This window comes from Cibotium barometz, chromosome 30 (assembly GCF_041138505.1).
Source record: "Cibotium barometz isolate CiBa-2024 chromosome 30, ASM4113850v1, whole genome shotgun sequence".
Lineage (NCBI taxonomy): Eukaryota > Viridiplantae > Streptophyta > Polypodiopsida > Cyatheales > Cibotiaceae > Cibotium > Cibotium barometz.
Window position 1 is genome coordinate 28630422 of NC_141075.1, and position 23351 is coordinate 28653772.

The 23351-nt window shown below is 38.4% G+C and overlaps 1 protein-coding gene across 1 annotated transcript; it reads left to right on the plus strand.

Moving 5' to 3' along the window:
• The first annotated feature begins 1898 nt into the window (after nt 1-1898).
• LOC147621355 (uncharacterized) lies at nt 1899-23216 on the plus strand. The gene is made up of 3 exons (XM_086824444.1): nt 1899-2114; nt 2232-2635; nt 23078-23216. Exons 1-3 carry the CDS (start codon nt 1899-1901, stop codon nt 23214-23216), a joined length of 759 nt encoding a protein of 252 aa, XP_086680570.1.
• Nucleotides 23217-23351: the final 135 nt, after the last annotated feature.

A 23351-nucleotide genomic window follows, 5' to 3' on the forward strand; every position in this document is an offset into this window, starting at 1 on the left:
AACAATGTGGAAAGACGAGAGTTCGTTATAGAAACTGTATTTATGACCTATTTTTAAATGATTGTTCTATGTCAAAAATGTTGGGGAAGCATTTTGACTGTCTTGTGAATAAGGTCGTGGAGACCTACCTGATAAAGTTGCAACAACTGACGGAGAGTCAACGAAGGACGTCTCGCATAGCAAGGTCGGCAGAGGTCTTGACCAGCCTCGGTTCGATTTAAATGGTGAGCTTCCAGTACGGTGGATGAGGGACTAAGGAAGCGGCCTATGAGTGAAGCGCTAGGTGACCTGCGAAGGATCCTAGAGAGTGCTAACCATATGGTGCTCGGGCTCTAAGTCACCGAAGATACCCACACGTACGTCGTGGAAGATATTGGAACAAGGAGTAAGAGTTGTTTTCTGAATTCGGGCATGGATCTGGTTGATTGACCTTGCTGGTCCTCAACAACGGATAAGTTCATGGCTCTTTTATATGGATCTGTTGGTTGATCTTGTTGATCTTTGACGGAGATTCCATTTTGATTTTTATAAGTGAATATATTTCCGGGTACTATGAGCTATGAACTATTGAAAAGGTCCCTGTGAGTGGACACAAGTGGTGAGCATTCTGGTTTGCCAATGATGCCATAAGTACACCAATGAAGGAAAATTTAGAAATTAGGATTCAACCAGATATTTTGGAAGATTATGATCAATGATACTAGAGTTTCATTAAAAGATTGTTTTAAAGATTGCTGAATCTGTGAAAAAGGCAATTTCATATTGGGTGTGTAAGTGGTGTGACTAGTTTTAAGTTTGCATGAATATCCAGCTAGGGGGCCTGGGAACTCTTTTCCCTAGTACCCGGGACAAAATCTAACTAAATTCTTAAATGGATCCCATCACTATAGTGGTTGGAAAGTTGGCTAACCCACGGGATTGGATGGGCTGGACTGATGGATCCCTAAAATGAGACTCAATTCTATTATGGTATGATAGATGAAGTAAATCCCGGATAAAACTTGTTCTATGGAAAAGGATCAACTGTTGTGCCTCTCAATGAAGAAAAAAGCGTTGGTCTCTATGATCCAAGTGCAAGTCTTTTTCTCGATCTGACTATGATACTTATGGGCTCGATCAGATCAGTTCAATTAGTTAAGGCTCTTGGCTATGTTAGAGTAAAAATATCCTGGAGGAATCGCCCGTGCTTTCTGGGCGAGGGAAGTTTTTTCGGGTTTGGTTTTGGAAGAACCGAGGGATTAGTCTCTTGTCTGGATATCCATGGGCGAGGCCCCGAGTGAGAGACCCTACCCCGTACAAGAAGTGCTACTTCCGCTGCTGCTAGCACCCCTGAATTCATTGCGCAGAGGGGACAGGGATCTTTCAACACTCCTGGGAGAAGTCATATGGTTGCAAATTATCTTAGCAGATTGGAAATAGGAGAGAAACCAGATGGAATATCAGATGACTTTCCTGATTCTGATATATTTCAGGTTTAGACTTTGGAAATAAAAAATTGGTATAATCAGATGATGACTTTTCTGACAAATGGAATGTTTCCTAAATCAATGAGCAAAGACAAAAGAAAGAAATTGGCTCTTAGAAATAGGCCATTTTTGGTTGTTGTGGGAGTTCTCTATAAGAGAGAAATAGATCAAGTAATAAGAAGTTGTGTGCCGAATTTTGAGCAATCAGCTGTATTGAAAGAAGCCCATGAAGGGTTGGCTGGAGGTCATTTTTCTAGAGAGATACTAGGAAGAAAAGTTTTTCAAGCTGGATTGTGGTGGCCATCTGCTCTAAAGGATGCTCATGAATTTGCTAGACAATGTATCCAGTGTCAAAGAGAGGGGAAGCCAACCCAAGGAGATAGAATGCCTCATCAACCTGTTTTACCATTAGAACCATTTTAGAAATGGGGGATGGATTTTGTGGGGCCAATAAAACCAGCAGCAAGGTTTATAGGCAATAGATACATTCTGGTTGCAACAGATTATTGTACAAAATGGATGGAAGCAGTAGCATTGAAGGATAATAAGGCAACAAGTGTTGCAAAATTTTTGTACAAGAACATTATGACTAGATTTGGATGTCCTATTGAACTGGTTTCAGTTCAGGGAGGGCATTTTCTTTACAAGGTGATAAAAAAGCTTCAACATTGCATTTGATTATGCATAAGAAGTCAACAGTGTATTATTCAGCTGTCTGCTGCTGCAAATGGTCAAGCTGAAAGTTCAAACAAAATTCTTTTGAAGATTCTCAAGAAGATTGTGTCAGATAACAGAAGAGATTGGGATCAAAAATTGGATTCTACGTTGTGGGCATTTAGGACAGCATTTAAGGTGACTACAGGGTTAACTCCATTCAAGCTTATGTATGGTTTGGAAGCTGTAGTGCTGCCTATGGAGTTTTTGGTACCTAGTCTCAGAGTAGCAGTAACATATAAGCTCTCACCTGAGGAATCATTGAATTACAGATTGGAAAAGCTTTTGGAATTGGAGCAAGACAGAATACAGTCATCCTACATTTCAGAAGTGATTCAAAAAAGAAGACAGGCGTGGGTTAATATGAATATAAAATTCAAGCTGTTCAAGGAGGGAGATTTGGTAATGCTGTATAATTCAAAGTTTGGTCCAAATCCAAGGAAGCTGAAATTGAGGTATGTAGGCCCATTTTTTATTAATCAGGTATTCGGTCAGGGCACTTTCTTACTGCCTAACTTGTTAGGAAATTAGTTTCAGAAACCAGTTAATGGTTTTAGACTTAAGAAATTTTTTGGGCCTAGTCCAGCTGAAAGGGAGATTGGTGTCGGCCTAATAAGTCCAGTCAGTATGATGAAGAATGTCTTATATAAAGCGGGAGTAGATTTCATTAAGGATTCAAATGAGGTGAAATCGTACACAACTCTAGTTAATTATAGTGGAGCGTTCTCGATCGTCGCCGCCGCAACATCTGCACCACAGATAACTTGGGCAAAAAGGTGGGCGCGACATGCAAAAGCATTTTTTAAGCCTAGACGAAGAAATTGTAGAAGCTTTCATGGATCCTTCCAAGTAGAAAAGTATGGTGAGAAGAAGCCCACGGACATGCCACTCAGAGATGATAGTTTGTATGCCCCTTCCAGAGGATGAAGCTGTATATGTTGAGGAGTTGAGCATCAAGGGGGAGACATGTTGAGAGATGTAATCGCGGGTGGTGATGTGTGTATGTGGGAAAGAGGTGCAAGATATTGTGGCAACATAAGAATGCCACATGTAATATTGAATAGTGTGTGAGTGTTGACCAAAAGAGTGGAAAAAGAGTTGCCACATGGATGATGATGTGTAAAGTGGGATAAGGCTAGAAAGCCAATATCATTGTATGGCTCAATTGAGATATAGGCAATAGAACTTGTGCTGAGTGTGTTATCTCTCTCTCTCTCTCATGGAGTTCTTAGTGTGGTTTAATCCACCCTAATTATGTTTCTTAATCTATGTCTATCACCATGATGATCAAGAGCCTATATCATTGTATGGCTCAATTGAGATAGGCTAACTTGTGTTGACTCTCTCATGGAGTTCTTAGTGTGGTTTAATCCACCCTAATTATGTTGCTTAGTATATGTCTATCACCATGATCAATCCCATTTTAGGATTGTTTAACATGGTATCAGAGCTTGGGTGGGGTCTTGGCCATGGTGAATATCTATATATAGTTTTTTCTTGGTTATGAGTTCTTTGATTAAGCATTATTTTTAGTTTATTATGAAAAAAAATTAGCACACTCATATTATCATTTGGATTTGCATTTGTGAGGATTTGAGAGAGATTTGGAGATGCCATTATCAAGTTTGAGAGGAGATTTGAAACAAGAAGGTTGCATAGAAGCTACCCAAGAGAGTTGCAAATGGGAGTTTTGCAACAAGGAAAGCCTGCTCATCATCATGGAAGCTAAAAATGGAGATTACAGTAAGTATGAAGACTATGGAGTCTTCGGTGTGTGTCATCAAGGAGAAGCTGCAAGGAGATTTGTGAAGGTATTTTGATGATATTGCCTCAATTTTTGTTTTGGGCATAGGAGAATGCTAACTTTTGATAAGGGTTGCTATGTGATGGGATGAGTGGATCCCATGGCTCTTGCACTTAGGAAAAGAGCATGAGAAGGTGCAAGCTCATCCAAGTAAGGGACTAGTGTGGGCAAGGAATGAAGCCCATGTTTGAGCACACCAAAAAGGGGTAGTGCTGGTTAGTTTGCTCAACAAAGAGGAGCAAGTTGTGTGGAAGCTTTTGAAGGCTTTCATAATTGATTTTGCACCTATGAATAATGTGTTAAGAAGCTTTATGAAAGCACCCTTGAAGATTCAGCAGGAGCACGCAAATTTTGAGCTCAATTGGGAGATTGAAGGGACCTCACAAGTTGAAGTGTAAAGAGGGTCCCAATTGCTATGGCAAGAAAAGGTTGTTTGAGTACTTTGTGAATATCTTCGACCTCTTGTTGTCTGATGCTCATAGAGATGGACAAGTTTCTTCGAAAGTGAGCAAGACAACAAAAAATTATGGATCACAGGGGCAGCAATGCCTACATCGTTTTCCTCCCAAGGATCAAAGCCTACGCTGGGCAACCAAAACTACAAAGATGTGGTTAATGGGCTGAGTCATAACTCCTAAGGTGTTATTAGAGAGGAATCGTGCACTTTTTGCCTCTAGCATTGACGTACACCCAACAGAAGGTGGCGGGGGCTGCTGTTGGTGACCTCCGATGATGATAGTAGTGGTGGGAGAGAGGAAAGAGTCTGAAGGTGAAGGTGGCTTTGTGGCCTGCTCCTCTGCACCTCCACTCTACGATTGCCTTTTGGGCTTTTGCTTTACATATTAATAACCTTGTCCAAAGTTTCAAAGGTTTACACATGCTAAAACCTTTGTCCAATGATAAATACAAATGTGCCTATATATACACAACTACTTGTGCACATGCACATAAAATAATCTTGTGCACATATGCATATAAAATAATGTTGTACACATACGCACATAGAATACGCACATAGAATCTAACCACATGATAGGCTACAGATGATCAATAAAATGCTAATACAAAAATATCATGATTAGTACATGATCTTTGTATTCACACCACCACTCAGTCCACCATCCATATGATATCTCAATCAGTACCCTCGTACAGTGTGCGACACCTCTATCAATACCCTCACACATCTCACTATCTATACTCAAAACCATAATCCATGTTAGTTAAACAATCAATTGAACACATCAATCAATCCCAATGTTGTCATGAGAAATAGGCAACCATAATATAAAATCACACTAGCACGGCACACATAGGTGTCCCCGATATAAAATAAGAAATATAATTCCCAATTATTCAAGAGTGATTCTCATAACATGGAGATGTGACTCTAAATGAAGAACTTTAATGACCTCTACTATGCTAGTTCCTAGCTCATTATCCTTATCCTTGAGGAGGTGCCCAAGAGCTAATGGATAAACAAAGAGTGGCTGGTCTTCGATCTCAATAAAGATTCTAACTTCACCAATAGATATATCTTTACAGCATGTTCAAATATTTCCTCAATATTTCTACCACCACAGATTAGTCCACTTTCAAAGGTAAGCCAGATCCCGAGTTTTAGAAGCCTTTAAGATCATGAACTGATCCAGGCAATGGCTTTCCCATAAGCTCTTCAATCATCACATCTTTCTATGATACCGACTATATCTTTGGTAAGCGGGTTGGTAAGTATCACTCCATCATTGAGCACACATGGTAAACTAGAAACCTTAAACCTTAGTTATATATATGTAACATAGTACCTCCTAACAATTGTAGACACATATACTTGGGAATGATTGGAAACTTAAAGTTAAAAACAAAACAAGACATCAAAAAACCAAAGCAACTGTACAAACACACCCACCATTATATGCACACACCCCTAAACATGCACACACTCTCCCAACAAATGCACACTTCTACACATATACACATACACAAAAACATGCAAACACACACTCAGATATGCACACATGCGAACACACACCCATACATGCGAACACACACCCATACATGCACAATCCCTCTCTACACTTGCATGTACATACACAAACACACACTTCTACACATATGCACATACACAAAAACATACAAATACACAATCAGATGTGCACACATGTAAACATACACACACCCACACATGCACAATCCCTCTCTACACTTGTAGGGACATACACAAACCAGAATGTATGCATGAGTGGCCTGTGTGGCAAGGCCCCACCACGGGCCCATATGTATGCATGAGTGGCCTATGTGGCAAGGCCCCACCACGGGCCCATATGTAGCCACCATAGACCAAGCACACTTCAAAATCAATGCAGCTTGCTCTCCATGAAGCTCTTCTCGTGGCACAACCCTTGCCAATAGATCGAATCACGTGCAAACAGGAAGTCTTCTAAGTTCACACTCTATTGGTGGTGGTCTTCCTCTATAACGGCGACGGCTACTAAAGAGCGGTTTCTTTGGCAAATCAAGAAGCAACACCTAACATAGCCCCGACAGGCGCATCACAGCAACAGGAGCAAAAAAAAAAAAGCAAGCTAGCACCCCAAAGCAAAAAAGTAGAACAAGTACATTAATAGTAGAAAAGAAAGAGAAGACCACCAACCTCTTGCACCAACGTCCCTTTCAATAATCATAGGCCGTCGGCTTGCTACTACAAATAGCAGGTTTGTGGTGATGTACGTTTCTCAACCCTCCTTTTACTACTTATTCAAACTCTCACTGAGTGGCTCTCTAATAAGTGGGTAGATCACACACAATTAGTTTTCTTCTAGGTAACACGGAGATGTAACTTTGAATGAAGAACTTTAATGACCTCTACTATACCAATGTTCCTGACCTCGCTATAGTTACTAGATGCTAGTTTTCCTAGCTCATCATCCTTATCCTTGAGGAGGTGCCCAAGAGCTAATGAATAAACAAAGAGCGGCTAGTCTTCAATCTCAAATGAAGATTCCAACTTCACCAATAGATAGATCTTTACAACATGGTCCAATATTTCCACAACCACAAATTAGTCCACGTTCAAAGGTAAGCCAGATCCCAAGTTTTAGAAGCTTTTAAGATGATGCATCGATCCAAGCAATGTCTTTCCCATAAGCTTTTCATCACATCTTTCTATGAGACCGATTGTATCTTTGGTAAGTGGGTTGGTAAGTATCACTCCATCATTTATATATTTCACATAGTACCTCCTAACAATTGTAGACACATATACTTGGGAATGATTGGAAACTTAAAGTTAAAAACAAAACAAGCCATCAAAAAACCAAAGCAACTATACAAACACACCCACCTATATATGCACACACACCTAAACATGCACACGCTCTCCCAACAAATGCCCTTTGTGCGATGAGGTTTTCGATATGTAGGAGGAGCTCTTAGTAGGCCGGTTCCATAGCTATCCACTTGGCCATGGCTTGGTTAGAATTTGGTTAAGGATTTTGTTGCCTCTCTCCGGTTGCTTGTTCGAGGGCATCTTCATAACTTTTTTACAAAGTGGTTTGCCACAAAAAATGGCTTGTTCTTCTTTGGCTTTAGTTTCTTAACCTCTTCTAGGAGTTTCTCCTTGTGGGCTTCATGTGTCAAGGCTGTCGCATTCTCGGTTGTTTCCAATTTTTGGTATCCTAAGGGTATCCATGTCTTACTTTTCAGAGTTGGTGAGCTTGTTGACTTCTTCTTTTGATTTCTAAAGCTTGGCTTTTAACTTTGCAATCCTCTCATTTACGGCCTAAAACTATTGCTAGTAATGAGTTAGCTTTCGATGTTCTTGACACTTGAGTTCATGTTGTTTTTGAAGTATGTGTCTAGACTTGGATATCATGACCACATGGCTAATAAGCTCGACCCACTTTTGAAGACACATTTTTAAAGTTCTCGAGGCATAGGAGGCCTATGCTTTTTTTTTAAGCCACAAGCCTGCAGATGAAGAAGATGACTTTAAAGACTCCTCGAAAGGGGTGGGGCCCAGCCTTCAAGAGAGGAAGATCTACAAGTTGATGAGGAACACACTTCTATAGAAATTTAGGTGGCAAAGTAAATCCGAAGGAGAAAGACCTAAACCCGACAATGTGAGCGATCCCAAAGGAGGCACACACTTCTTTGGGAGTTTAGTGGGCGTGACAAAGCATATTCCAAGGAGAAAAACCCAAACCCAGCACTGAGCAATCCCAAAGACACCCCACTAACCACTCCCCATCTTGTCTAAACCAACACCCCACCCAGAACCTTCCCATCAATCCTCATGCAGCATCATTATCCATGGGATTATTAACTTCATCCACAATTCAACCTCTCGTTCTCAAGCTTTTTTTCCACATGGTCCTTAACTACCTCATCAACCGCATCCACCATGAGCCCCCAATTATCGAACCATTTCATAAGGAGCCTGAACCACAAAACACCCACAAAGAGGCCAATGAAGAATATGGGAAGGACCTAGGGGTCTCCTTGCCTATCCCCATGAGTGTACAAACTCACTTAGCCATCCATGTGTTGGACCTCACCTTCCAAGGAAACTTACATGATATCCTTCTATATTTTCAAGTGAATCATCAACACATGGATAATCTATTTGCCCAGTGGTGGAAAATTGACCACCCACCACAGCACACATGGATAACATGTTTATGCAATGGAAAGTCAACTAGAGGGAGGCTATAAATTTATTAATCCAAGGGATTAACAAGTCATATGGGAGTATAACCTAAGTAGCACAAGCCCAATAATCACCAAATGTTGAGAGAGTACATGGCCACACTAAAAGAGAAGTTTGCATCAACCCAAGGTTAATGTTAATCAAACAAAGGTGGTTCTAGCACAAGTTCTTATGCATGGAATGAAAAGGGTCGTCTACAACTTTTCTTACTTTGACAAACCCACATCACTCACCACCATAGAGATGCGGCTCTCTGTACACCCATGTACATGTATCTCTTTGCCAACCTTATAGAAAAGTCCAAAATCAACACGGGACTTTATGTAACTAAGAATTCTTCTAGCCACATTTAAGCATGGCTTCCAGGACCTACATAAACTAACTCGCAAGTCCAACATCCTAACTTGAATTTAGCCTAGTAATGGTCATGTGAATCAAGCTATCCCACCATTAGGGAAAATTTGGACTATAAAATGGGCCCTGTAAGAAATCCTAATTTTTAGTAATCTTTTGATTAAAAATGCTAATTTTGACCCCATAGTGGGAGACAAAGCAAAGGATTCCCCTATTTTTTTATAGACTTTTTAGGTCCTACCATCTAAATTTTATCCACTCTCTCACTAGCTTTTCGTACTTTTATAGTCTATGGTTTTGGAATATTTTAGCCCACTACTTTCAGATGCAAGTTACATCACCATTCCCAAGGTTTCACTTTTCCACCAATAAGGGGAGCCCAAAAATTGACTTTTTCAAAATTTTCATTTTTTGAGTTTTTCCATCCAAAAAACTTTCCTTATACATATATAAACCCAAAAAGTGAATTTTTTATATCATTTCTTAGTCATAACTACCTCATAACAATCTTGTCATATCTTTCTAACTTCTATGATATCTAATGATTTGCAAGGTGCATTCTAATATTTTATACCACAAATAGATGTCTTTAAGGATGCAAGTTGCAAGTTGTGTATCTGTAGTATCAAAATTGTATCAAAATTTTTTTAAATGTATTTGATTTGTATATTTCACTTGCTAGTATGTATAGTTTGAAGGCTTTAAAAAGTATTTAAGAAATCCCAACCTGAATAGAGTGACTTTTGCCCAAGCAGGAGGCTTGTCTGGGCAAAAGTCACCCTATTCAAGAGGTTGGGGGTCTTTTTGTCTTTGTAAATCTTCCTCTCAATCATATGTATCAATATTTTTTTATTTTAATATTATTTAGCTATAAATTGCTTGGTGATAGCAAGGCTACTGTCAAAAAACCTCATCCAATCTCCCTTGTCAGTGTAGAAACTCACTTAGAATTTGTTGGGATGAATTTTTGAATGTAAAAGAATGAATATTTTCAATTTATGTCTAAGGGGATCTTATAGAATTAAATTTTCAAAGTGAGCCCTATTTGTATCATACATTGCAAGAATATAAATCCTTTTGAGAACTATCTATATCATACATTGCAATCATATATCATTTGAAGGCCTAAAAAGGCAAAAAAAAAAGCCCCAACCTAAATAAGGCGACTTTTGTCCAAACAGGAAGCCTGTCTAGGCAAAAGTCACCCTGCTTAGGTTGGGGATTTTTTTACTTTTTTAGGCCTTCAAATGATACATGCTTGCAATGTATGATATAGATAATTCTCAAAATATGCTTCCAATGTCAGCATCAGGGAGACAGTGCAACATTTTACCATTTTACTTTGAACTCTAAATAACTAGGTGATGTCAGGGCCAGTGTGAAGGCACCATATTTTCCATTTTATCAATAGCTCATCATGGGAAAAATGTATTTATATATGGTTCACATTAATCAAACTCTCTCCTTCCATGTGTAAGAATTGTCTCATCATGTAAAAGGGTATCTTTTATGATCTTAATACTACTTTGTAGGACACTATATATCTTTAATTTTAAGCACCTAGTTTATAGCAAGGCCTATATGAATGCTTATACATGACAATTGAAGGATAGAAAATGCAAAAGGAGTCCCAACCTGAACAGGGCGACTTTTGCCCAGACTGCAAGCTTGTTTGGACAAAAATCGCCCTTTTCAGGTTGGGGGTATTTTTGTATTTGGTGGCCTCCAATTGTCATTCACAAGCATTCACATTCACATACACATAGGCCTTGCTATAAATTAGAGCTGGGTGTTGTCTAAATCAAACAGAACTACACACTCATTGTGGGGTCAGAGAGGACAGGGGGGACATCATGGGAATTTGGCCCAAATTAATCACTACTGATACCACATAATAAACATGCATGCAATCCAGTGTTATCCACAATGGCTCTCTCTCTCTCTCTCTCTCTCTCTCTCATATCATGGCTAGATAGGACAGAACTACACACCCATTGTGGTTAGAGAGGACAAGGGACATCATGGGAAGTTGGCCCAAATTAATCACTACTGATACCACAAACTAAACATGCATGTAATCCAGTGTTATCCACAATGGCTCTCTCTCTCTCTCTCTCTCTCTCTCTCTCTCTCTCTCTCTCATATCATAGAAACTTACATTATTCAAACTTTATGTAGACATTATGTATAGAAAAACCCACTTGTATTAATAAAAAGGAGTTACATTGATTGTCTTTAACAAAGTAGTAGTGTCGAACACAGTATCTCTACGATAACTTTCTAGGCTAACTCATAATGCTCTTGAGATGCCTAGCTACAGTCTTGCACCTCTTCTTGCTAAGTGGAAGGGTCCTTGACAATATGGCATTGACGACACAATATGGGTCCTTCTGACCAATACTCTCTGCAAATGCAGTGTGTGCGAGCACTTTAGAAGCATAAGCCCCTTGGAAGGTAGCGTACGCTGCAGCCTTGTTGATGAGCACTATCTTGTAAACGTTTTTTGTTGGAATTATTGACAAGCATAGGACCTTGCTAAGTACTTTGAGGGCTAACATGTAGAAGCTTGCTATGGGGGTGAATGCATTGTGCACCATAACAAGGTGCTTAGGTGCAATATGACCCATGTAATGGGCCAACGTAGCATCTCTTCCAAAACCCTCGCATGTGCCACCTTTACGTTGAGCCCAACCATCTACAAAGACTATATTTTGCACACAAGAAAGAGGATTAGTGGAATTCTAGTAGTATTATCGATTATATTTATTATATTCATACATAATTTATCTTACCGTGTGTTTGAAATCAGAGTCAACCACCTCAGGCTTGCAAATGTCAATGGAGGACTTGTGTTCCTGCAACGACACTAATGTAGCATCCTTAGACTCTCCGGCTGGCGACAATTGTTCGTGAGCTTTTCTAAACTCCTCCTCAGTCACACAAGGCTTTGATCAGCCTCTATAATTGCTGATTTTAGGATCATCGCCGACTCATGCACGCCACCTTGCACCGGAACAAGCCCTTTTTGCAAAGCCTCCAAGCCCTTGTTGTCGATGGGAAATTCATCATTCACAGCTAACAAGGAGAGGCACTCGGCTTGGTTGAGCTTATAGACCTTTTGTAGGTCATGTAAAAAGAGGAATTTCTCCCGTTTCAATCACCATAGAGCTGAGCTTACTAAGCTCAAGCTCCGGCATCTCATGTGTAACCTCCTTTCCCTTGCCCACTACATCTGGTACATCTAAGGTACCCTCTATAGGGCCCTCCCCCACCTCTTCTCCACCCTCAGTTGTGGTTGAGGCACTTGCCTCTCCAGAGTATGGCACCAATGCCTTTGACAAGGATGCTTCACCAGATTAAGGTGTCTCAATTTGGAGAAGGAGATCTTTGGCCATAACGGCCTCAACAAGCTAGTTGAGGACCTCAGGTTTAGGATCCTCCTCCTTGCCTTGTACCATGCCTCCAATAATTGAGACATCCTCCACCTCTACCTCTTCATCAGAGCCTTGCTCACCACAAAGCTTAATGAAGGTGGCAACCCAAGAGAGGAAATCAAGGCCAATCTTCCCCCTTTGAAGTGCAAGCATCTCCTCCTTGGTGATTTGCTTATAGAGTGACCATCAAGGAGCACAATATCTTGGAATTTTTGCAACCTCCTGAGAGCATTCGTGTCATTCTTGTTTATATATCGTAGGAGATTGCATGGCACCTAATCACCATCCTCCTATGGTAGCCTGACAGTCAAGGGCCTCACGTACTCCTCCATGTAGTCAAGAGTACCTCTGTAGTCCTCTTCTCCCAAGAGGATGGTCATTCCGAAGTCAATCTCGTGGGAGAAGATAAAGAAAAGTTCCTCTCTGTCAGGTCACTCGGTCCTCTTTAAGAACTCGAGAAACCTCTCGTATGCCATGTTTGGGTCCATCCTGCGAGTGACGAATGCTAGAAATGGAGTGATGAGTGCTAAAAGAGAGAGGAACTTCAAAACAAAGTGTTAGAAAATGAGAGAGGTCCTTATTTATAGATTGCAAAATTAAACATTGTGCATTTTAGACTATACCATAAGTGACCAGTAAATAATCCCAAATTTATATAAAGATATAAATTAAATCGACAAGACATAACCCAAGTGGTCTTTCACAAGGAACCATCATTTTATAATGATTTGGTACAACCATCTTAATTACAAAAAAAAAAAGATAAATAGTCCCTCAACGACTTGTGACACTAATTCTGAAGTTGAAATTTGCATCCACCATTACTCCAGTCTTTGCAAACCTTTAAGCTCTTCTTCAAACGTCTTCCAATCTAAACAAGGAAACACAAGTGTAATAGATAAAACAACATATTCAAAAAGCACAAAGTAACGCAAATTTATAAATATCAAAGCTCACCTTTCGTCGACCAATCTTGATGCGTGCTTCTTAGACATCTTGAAATCCCAGAATGAGCAAATGCTCCCGAACATCTCCTAAGCTCCATTCATTGCTTGCATTCACCACCTCAATTGAACCATCAGGAAGAGTCATAGATAAATCTATGGGTGTATCCACACCCTCACTTGATTGCAAGGGAACCCACTCCCCATTCTTCTTCATCCATCGTTCATAAAGGTCCACATCGAGTCCTTAACCGCGGTGTTTTGGAACACCATTGGAAGGGAAGGGTTCTTCATTTCAAGAAAGATAATAATGGAGAAACCAAGGTAATAATAATACATGTCTACATGGCTGTAGACATGTATCTAAATCCTTCCATGGAGAGGAATAGGCTCCCTTGCAACTGTAAGTATGTGGTTGTAACTTTATTTCGAGATGGCTTGTTTTGTTTTACTAATTATGGTATGTGGGTTGTTGCAAACATTTTTCCATCAAGGTATATTGTAGAACAACCTTTGAGTGTTTAGTGCTTTTCATAGTACAATAGGTGAGCTAATGTTTCCAGGTGAGAATCATAGAGCCCTCTTCAACAAAAATATATTCTTTTACACACACTCTTATAAAGTCCCTTCTCGACCTACAGAATATGGTAGCCTTGAGGAGATCTCTATGGACTCTTTACATAGTGTAGAGTGGCCAGTTCCGAATAGGTGGAGTGTTAATGCTTTAAAAAACAAGATGTATTCTGACATACACTCCTCCTTAAAATTCACGAAGGCCTCTAAGTCTATGGAGCTTGGATGGTTTGCCCCAATCCATCTATTTGTATTTATGTTCTCTAAGCTCTCTCCACAACCCACCCCAACAATGTTCATTTGCAAGAAATTGCAAATTGAACAAATTGACAATGTCTTGGGTATTGGATGGAATATTGTGGAGGGGTTACACAAAGGTGACATCTACTCGTATAAAGTGGTGCCTTCAAGTGTGACCTTTTGATACTTGAAGACTCGTCAGAGCTTATCCATTCGATTCTTCTGGTACTTGGTTGCATATAAACCCAATCTTTCACCCTAAATGGATGCCCGATCCACTCACCTTCATCATCTATAGTGTTATAGAGAAGGTATTCAACGATGGAATCACTTGGTTTCTTACTAGAGGTAGGCATAATGAGATGTATGGGTGAAGAAGAGTGAGGAAAAGAGAGGGCACAAACAGCTTAAGAAATGATTAAAGAAATAGAAGATTATGAAGAAATAGAAGATTAAAGTTTGGTATGGGTGAGCAAGAGAGAGAAAGATGAGATTAGGGAGGGTACAGTAGCTTTAGATATAATTATGTAATAATAGAAGATTAAAGAATCTTGTGGAAGAGGATTAGAGAGAGATTAAGAGCTTAGAGAGTTGAAATGAGCTTGAAAAATGGGTTTCCCACCATAGAATATGATTAGGTAGCCTTTTTTGAGGTAAAAATGCCTTTTTGGAGGGAAAACCAGAATTTTAACTTTTTAGGTTTTTTTGGCCGATCTACACTTTTTTATTTAAAAATGTTGGTCCATGTCATTTCAAAAAGGAGATTTGACCCTTGCCTTGAACTTTGGTGTGACCTCTAGAGAGAGGTGGAAGATAGGGGGACAAGGCTAAGAAATGTAATAACTACCCTATATTTTATAGCTAAAGCTAGTGGATAGAATGTGCACTCTCCCCCCCCACCCCTTCCCATTGGTGGATATCTTACTCATAAATCAATAGTGGAATATGTATTTGAGAATCCTTCTAGCCTCATCCAAGTGTGGCTTTCTAGAAGCATACATAAACTAACTCACAAGTCTAACATCGTAGCTCAAATCTGGCCTAGTAATGGTCATGTAAATCAAGCTACCCCCAGTATGTGCATGTACATAGTGGGATCCTCCAAAAGCTACTCACTTATATCTTTGAAAAGCTTAGTGTTCTACTCCAATGGCACTGAAAAGTCTTAAAGCCTATCATACCATGTTTGGACAACATGTCTAAGCCATCATACCTCTCTAAATAGCAAAATGCAGTGTGGTGATCTCACCACCTCTATACCAAGAAAATACCACAACTCACCCAAATCTTTTATCGTAAACTTCTACTTCAAAATAAACCTAACATCATGTATGCCAACATCACTATCATCAGTGATAATCAAGTTATCCACATAAATGACTAACAACGTGATCCCTGTATCTGTCTTTTTCACATAAAGTGAAAATTTTACATTGGATATCAAAAATCTAATGGTAACAAGATACTCTTAGCGTACTTGCATATGAATTGTCTCTTGATTCCCTACTTTGAAATCACTGAACTCATTGGAGAAATATTCTTGCCCACCATCTGATCTTAGATATTTGATCTATATATATTTTTCCTTCTTGACCAAGGCTTTAAATATTTGAAAGTGAGCAAAAACCTCACTTTTATCCTTCATGAAGTATACCCTCACTTTCCTAGTGTGATCATCAATGAATGCAACATAGTATCTGCAACCTGCAATTATTATAGTCTTGGTTAGAATGTATGAGATCTAATGGCCTTGCACTAACGTGCTTTTCATGTGGAAAAGCATATTTGGCCTCCTTTTATTACAAGTTGGTATGTCTCGCATACTTTGTGTATACCATCAACCTTAAACTTCGGTAAACCTACAATAATATTTTAGTCCTATATAGATTTTAGCTACTATATATTCACATGAGCAATGCACTTGTACCATATGTCAATGTCTACGCGAATAACATATGTCCCATGCATAAACATGGATGCATTCACACTTAACCATCCAAAGTAAATATCTTGCTATTTATGTTACCCTTTACAACCAAACAACACTAATTTTTGAAGTCTTTAACAAAGCACCCTTGAGAATTGAAGTCTTTAACAAAGCACCCTTGAGAATTGAATCTCACTTATAGACCCTGCTCAACCATCTGTCCAATAAAAACTAGGTTTTTCTTAATATTAGGAACATTAAATACATCTACTTCATTTTGCCATCCTTCATCATAGATAATGGGACTTTACCAACATGTGCAATGGGGTGCATAATATCATCATGTGTTTTCACATATCCTAGTTTTTTCATTTTTTACATATCTCTAAATCACTCACCCCCATGACTGGTCATGGTGAGTGGTTTACATAACCATGACTAGTCATGTAGTTAGAGGTGCCAAATCTCTCCCGATCCTAACACATCTCGTGTTGTGGAACTAAATAGGTGCTTCATCACTTCTCACTTTTATCATCACCCTACTTCATGATGCATAGTTGTCTTGTTTGTAACTTTCCACTTTTGATATTATTCTGCTTTTTATAGTAGTCCTTTGCAATGTGCCATGGTTTGCTATGGTAATAGCACTCCATGATGTTTGCATTTTGATTTATTTTCCAATCATCTCCTCACGACCTCTCTAGCTCCCCCTATCTCTAAAGTGGCCTCCTCCACCTAATTGTACATTAGGTTTCTATTGTTGTTGCTACCCATTATTTTAGTTTCCAAAAAACGGTATGCACCTCAGCCTCTAGATAATGATCTTCCTCTACTCTACCATCATCTGAGTAGAAGACTTGATCATGTAAATTTTTGGATGATTAACCTCTCCTAAAATTCATCTCCTCTCATGGATGAGAAGATCAGTTCCTAAAAATCTTGAAATTTCTCTCGAACTCCAATGGAGGTCTAAAACTGGCTGTATTCCTTGCCCCAAGACTACTCAAGGTCACCGATACCATATCATCATCATCATTTACTGGTGATCCAGTAGAAGCAAGGGCATCTGTAAGCCCTTTAAACTTCACCAAGTAATCTTTTATACTTAACTTTCCTTTGGTCATATTATGCAGCTCCTGCCCTTTAGTAGCTGCATAATATCTGATCTTGTGACTATTATTGTACATCTTCACCAAGGTGTCCCAAGCCTCCTTTTGCATTTGTGTATCCTATATATGCATAATCATCATAGAGTTTATCACATTGGCAAACAACAAGTACAACACCTTTCTCGCTCTTTCATGCCATGCTCTATATGCTTGCACTTGCTATGGGATGGGATTTTCTTAAGCAATATCTCACTCCTTTTCATCACCCATGACTGATAAACTCCTAATATTCTTTTCCCATAAGGGAATTGGTCATCATAAACTTCCATGCTTCTAAGATATTCTTATCTAGCTTCTTGCTTACAATGATCTAGGATATACTAACAAACATGATTACCTCTACGAGCAACTTACCAAATAGTGCTTGCAAATACTTATGCACCTATAGCAAACTTTGTAATCTTCAACATAGTGGTATCGTACTATAATTGTATATGGAATAGTCACACAAAAATACATCCACCAGCAACTTGCAAATCTCAGAATCTTTGTACATAGACTATTATGCAACCAAATTTCTACTATAACTTTGCTTTGACCAAAAAATTGGGCATACACAATCAAAATTTGACACTTTTATAACCTAAGAAAAACTTGGAGAGCCAAAATGAGGCCCAAAAATTCCCCCGAAATGTGCACAATTTTACTTAAGTTAACTATATACAACAAGGTCTTCTTCCTTCACCCACTAGAAGGATGCCTCAATCTAAGATAACGAATTCACTATCTGCTTGTGGGTCATCCCCAACCCCAAAAAAATGTGTCCTAGGTTTGTTGTCTAGCATTCAATAATGGATTCACATAGCCCGCACAAGTGTGCATCCTTCAAGTCTACATAAGCCATCTCCTAACCATCTTGCCATATTTGGCCACCATCTAATGTCTGAATTGAGAACTGTGGAGTGCTCGAGTGCTCACCACAAAGACTACTCATATAAGAGGCCTACCACATCCATCACCCACAATAACAACATGAGGGTGAAGCATTAAGAAAATTATTTTCCAACATCTCCCCTCAATGTCCACTACCTCTTCAGTCCAACGTCAAGTCAATGAAGATGGCACTTCAGCAAATTTCTTCCAAAAGCCTTTGTAAAAATATCTGCACAATTCTCTATTGTTGTGCAATATAGACAAGATCCATCTCTACATCCATAATAAGCACATGCACATAATGATACTATATCTCTATATTCTTCGTGCGAACATTAAACACCGGGTTCTTGGCAATCTCCATGCAACTCGGATTATCACACAGCAACATTGTCACTCCCTTTTGAGCAACACCCATATCTTCTAAATTCCTTCTCAACCAGACTGCTTCACATGAGGCAAAGCATGCTACCTTCTTGTACTCAGCCTCCTCTGTAGAGGAATGTGCCACTATAGGGGATGCTTCTTACTGATCCAAAATATAATTCCAGATACACTAAGAAGACAGTACCCAAAAATAATTTTTTTGCTCCCACAATATCCTTCCTAATCTGAGTCACAAAACACAATCAAGGAATTACTTGATTTGTAAGTGATGACATAATGGTATCTTTGATATACTTTAACACTCGTATCCATGTCTTCCATTGGTTCTCTCGAGGGTGATTCGAGAACTTGATCACTAGAAAGCTGATGCTAGGCTGTGTATTGCACATAATGATCAAAACTCCCCACTAACTTCATGTACTCCTATAGGTCACTCTATGAGTTCTTGGTTATGCCCTTTGGCCTAACCAATGCTCTAGAAACCTTTACTCGAATGATGAACACGATATTTCTTAAATTCTAAAACTTTGTTGTTGTGTTTTTTGACGATATCTTAGTCTTTAGTATGAATCATCAAGAGCATAGCAACACGTGTTGTGTTTTTCGATATATTAGGCTTTAGTATGAATCATCAAGCACATAAGCAACATTTGCAAAAGGTTTCCACACTCTTGAAAGAAAATCAACTTTATGCTAATCATGAAAAGAGTCACTTCTTTTAAGATCAAATTAAATACCTTGGCCATATTGTGTCTGCTAAAGGGGGGAAAGATTAAATGTATAGCTACTTAACCAAAGCCACGTGAGATCCATGAACTTAAATTCTTCCTTGGATTGTGTAAATATTGTATAGCTAATATAAAGAAGTTTGTTAGAAACTTTACATATATTGTAAATGCTTTAACTAAACTTTTGAAAAGGCTAGATATTTTAATTTGACTAAAGTACAAGATCACTTTTTTCATCTTTAAAAGATGCTTTGACAAGTGCATCAGCACTTTGACTTTCTGATTTTCAACGATCATTATTTGTTATTGTAGCTTATGGAAGTCATGGGCATGGGTGTGGCAACATGTTTATACAAGATGGCCATACCTTATGAAAGGTGAAAGTTCAAACCAATCAAAAGCAATTATGGTACATATAACAAGGAACTTTGTGCTATAGGTTATGCCCTTTAGATTTTGAAACATTATTTGATGGGTTTTGAATTCTTAGTCGACTGTGATCTGTAAAGCATTAAACATTTTATTTTCCAACCTCTCATTTCCATTCGATATATCAAGTGGGCTTTATTTAAATATTTCAACCATTGATGCAATATCATCCCAAAAAGGAAAATGATGTGGCTGATTCTTTGAGTCGAAGACCCAACATCAATTATACTTTTGACATTCAAAGCAATCCTTTTGAACCTATGCGAGACACTTTGCAAGCAAGATTTTTATTTAAAAATTTTGGATTAAGCCACTAATAGTAACTAGAACCCTCAAGACCATTATTCCTCTAATGGCAGTTATCGTTTCTTTCAAAAAAGATTATGCACCACATCCCCTTATAGACAACTTGCCTTAGAAGAAATTCATTAACCACCATTTATGGGACATCCTAGAATATCTAGTACTCTTTAATTGGTCTCAAGGGAATTCTTACCAAAGGGATGTAGCCAAATTTGTGGGCCATGTGTGTTACATGATGCCAAAAGATTTAGAGTTACAAAGGAAAATCTCAAGGACTTCTCATGGCACCTTTATCTATCCTTAATGAACCTTGTGGAAACAAGTATCAATGGAATTCATTACCATTTGTAATGAAGGTATCTTAGTGAGCACATACATACCAGGGGGATGGGCCTAGGCACATAATGGGCTTAGGGGTATTTACACATATGTTGTGTAGGGCATATGAGGGCCTTAGGACTATGAAAGGTGTCAGTCCCACCTTTGACTCCTTTTTGACATATTGCCATTTGGTTATCTTCTTGCCTAGAACAAGCTCCCATGGCTGATTCATGGCAGTCCTTCCATGTTTAGATGCTACTCCCTATGATGAGTGGGACATGTGTGTACTCCGTGCTAATAAGTGCAACCCCTAGGTCACCTTCATTGCATCGGTATTAGAGCTCTTGGCTTAGATCTTATATAGTCAAGCATAACGCTGATGGTTTAGTGAACAGGTATAAGGCAACATTGGTGGCCAAAGGCTATGTGTAGACTTATGGCATTGACTATGAAGAGACATTCAGCGTGGTTGCAAGAATGGCAACTGTGAGAGCTGTCATTGCTATGGCTGTAGCAAAGGGTTGGTATTTACATTAGATGGATGTAAAGAATGCCTTCTTGCATGGTGATTTGTGAGAAGAAGTTTACATACAATGAGTTGGTATAAGTTGTTTATGCTCAGCATTTGTAGAACTGTGAATTGGATCAAAAAGCAAAGGATCTAGAGGCCAAGAACAATAAATTAGAAGGGGTGTTAGAGAAGACACTCAAAACCTATAATTTAGATACACGTGAACAAGTAAGAGAACAAAGACCCCTTACTGCATTGTCAAAAAAATTTTCATAATGTTTCTCTTAAATAGGTTTAAAAAATGCTACTTTAGAATAATTTAAATACTCTTGATGCATTTCTAATAAATTTTAGAGACTTAAAATTCAAAAATGGTCAGCCATACAAAGGAGGTTATGGCGAAATTTTTTAAAATTTTAGAAATAAGTATTATCATTCATTATTCTAAAAGAGTAATCCTTATGAATTCTGAATACATTTTCTTGATTATGATTAGTGATAATCATTTTAGATTACTGTTAATTTAATTTTCAAAATGCATTTTCTTGATCATGATTAGTGTTAATCATTCTCAAAAGTAAATTTTTACATAGTTTTTAAATTTATTAATTTTTTTATTTAAGAAAATTAGCAAGAAAATTTATGTTAATCATTTTTAAATTTACATTAATCATTACTTTCAAAAACCCTAATCCACTCTACTGCTTGATTTCTTGAATTTCTTAATCTTGATTTCTTGAAAATTTTCTTTATTTTCAAATTAGGATTTACAAAAGTTTCAACACAACCAATTTTGAGTGATTTCTTGCATTATCTCGATTAGGGAGCTTAATTTTTTAAATATTAATCCTTAGAGCCCTTATTTCTTTAAGATTTAAACCCTAGATTGCCAAATCTTTGAGTTCTTGAAGAAAAACTGTGAGAAGAAGATTACTGTGCAGAATCTTAGTGCAATTTTAAGAAAGTTTAAAGAATACAACTATAGAATACATTACATTGCAGTTTCAAGTGCAGAGTTGAAGATCTATTTCAAGATCAATGCAAAATTGAAGATTATAGTACAAAGTATTATTCTGTTGTTGCAAATCTATACTAGAGAATAAAGCAATTTACAAATTATACAAAGTATTATGCTAAAATCAAATCTTGATGTAGAACAGTAACAATAAGTGATTCTTCATGTCACTTTCTTGCAAAGAAGTTGGACAAAGATTACAAATCTATTGGATTGGTATAAATTTACACAAATTAGTATAAATCTTAATGTACTGCAAGTAAAGGAAGCAAGAAAAGTGTTGAGAAGATCCCGTTTGCAGCACACAATGTGGATTACAACATTTTTGTACATTTTTCATCAAGAAAATATATAACATGTTGTTCTATTATAGATCTAGGCATCAATGTTTTACAAAAAGCATGTTGATGAATAATTGATGCAAAAGTAAATAAGCTTAACAATTTGAAGTGCAAAAAATTAGAAAGTTAGCTTGCTAACAATTGTGTTTAGAAGCTAACCCTACTAGGAATTGAACCCAATCCACTGGGCGTGAGCCAATGTGCATCATATACCACAAGCTTTCCTAACTTGCAAACACATGATGCAAATGTAGTTCATATGGTACAAGTGCTGTGATTTATCCAAATGCAAGACTTCTGTAAGTCAATTCGAAGAGTTGAACTCAACCAATTTGATCACTCCATTATGATTCACAAGCTTGGCTACGAGCAATGGTGGCATTTCTAGCGTAGCAATGCTCATGGAAGGCCAAATGTAACACACATGAAGCATTCCTTGAAGATCTTTGTGGTTATGGAGCTTCTTTTGAAGTGGAAAAAGGCAGAGAAATAGTTCTTCACAAATCAACACAAAGAGGTAAAATCTTCATCAAATCCAAGCATTGGGAAGGAGCACAGCTCACAACAGATATCTCTACAGTAAATGTAAATCATCAAATCTAGATAGACTATAGCGACAATCTCTGCTCAGATCTAAGAGAAACCACAATCTACAAAAGCTCAATTTCCATGGCTTTGAAGGAGCACATGGTCTGAACGAGATAACCGAAGCACAGTTTGCTAGCTAGCCAATGCATCACAGCAAGCCAGCTCAGTTTAGCAGCAGTGAAAACTAGGACCTACACGGATAGCAATGTCTTGACGACGTGACCGATATGGATTGCAATGTTTTGAAGTATTGCCTTGATCTCATCGTTTCCAGCAGCTATGGGTAATAAGAGGTACAGCTTCAACAGTGGGGGTAGTGAAGCTGCTCATTATGAAGCAGCAGTAACAGTTATGGTGGCAAACAGTATCTCCACACAGATCGCCTGATTGCCTCGTTCTACTGCTAGCGATGTTTTCACAGGTCACCCCGCATTCTACTACGCCTTGTTCTACTACTTGCGATGCTTTCACAGATCGCCTGATTGCCTCATTCTACTGCTAGCGATGTCTTCAGAGATCACC

Bases quoted from the DNA above. Each gene is read 5' to 3' on its own strand.
- LOC147621355 (XM_086824444.1), top strand. From the start codon at position 1,899: ATGGATTTTGTGGGGCCAATAAAACCAGCAGCAAGGTTTATAGGCAAT. The intron at 2,115-2,231 runs GTGATAAAAAAG...ATTCTTTTGAAG, and splicing joins GAGGGCATTTTCTTTACAAG to ATTCTCAAGAAGATTGTGTC. The intron at 2,636-23,077 runs GTATGTAGGCCC...AATGTTTTGAAG, and splicing joins CCAAGGAAGCTGAAATTGAG to TATTGCCTTGATCTCATCGT.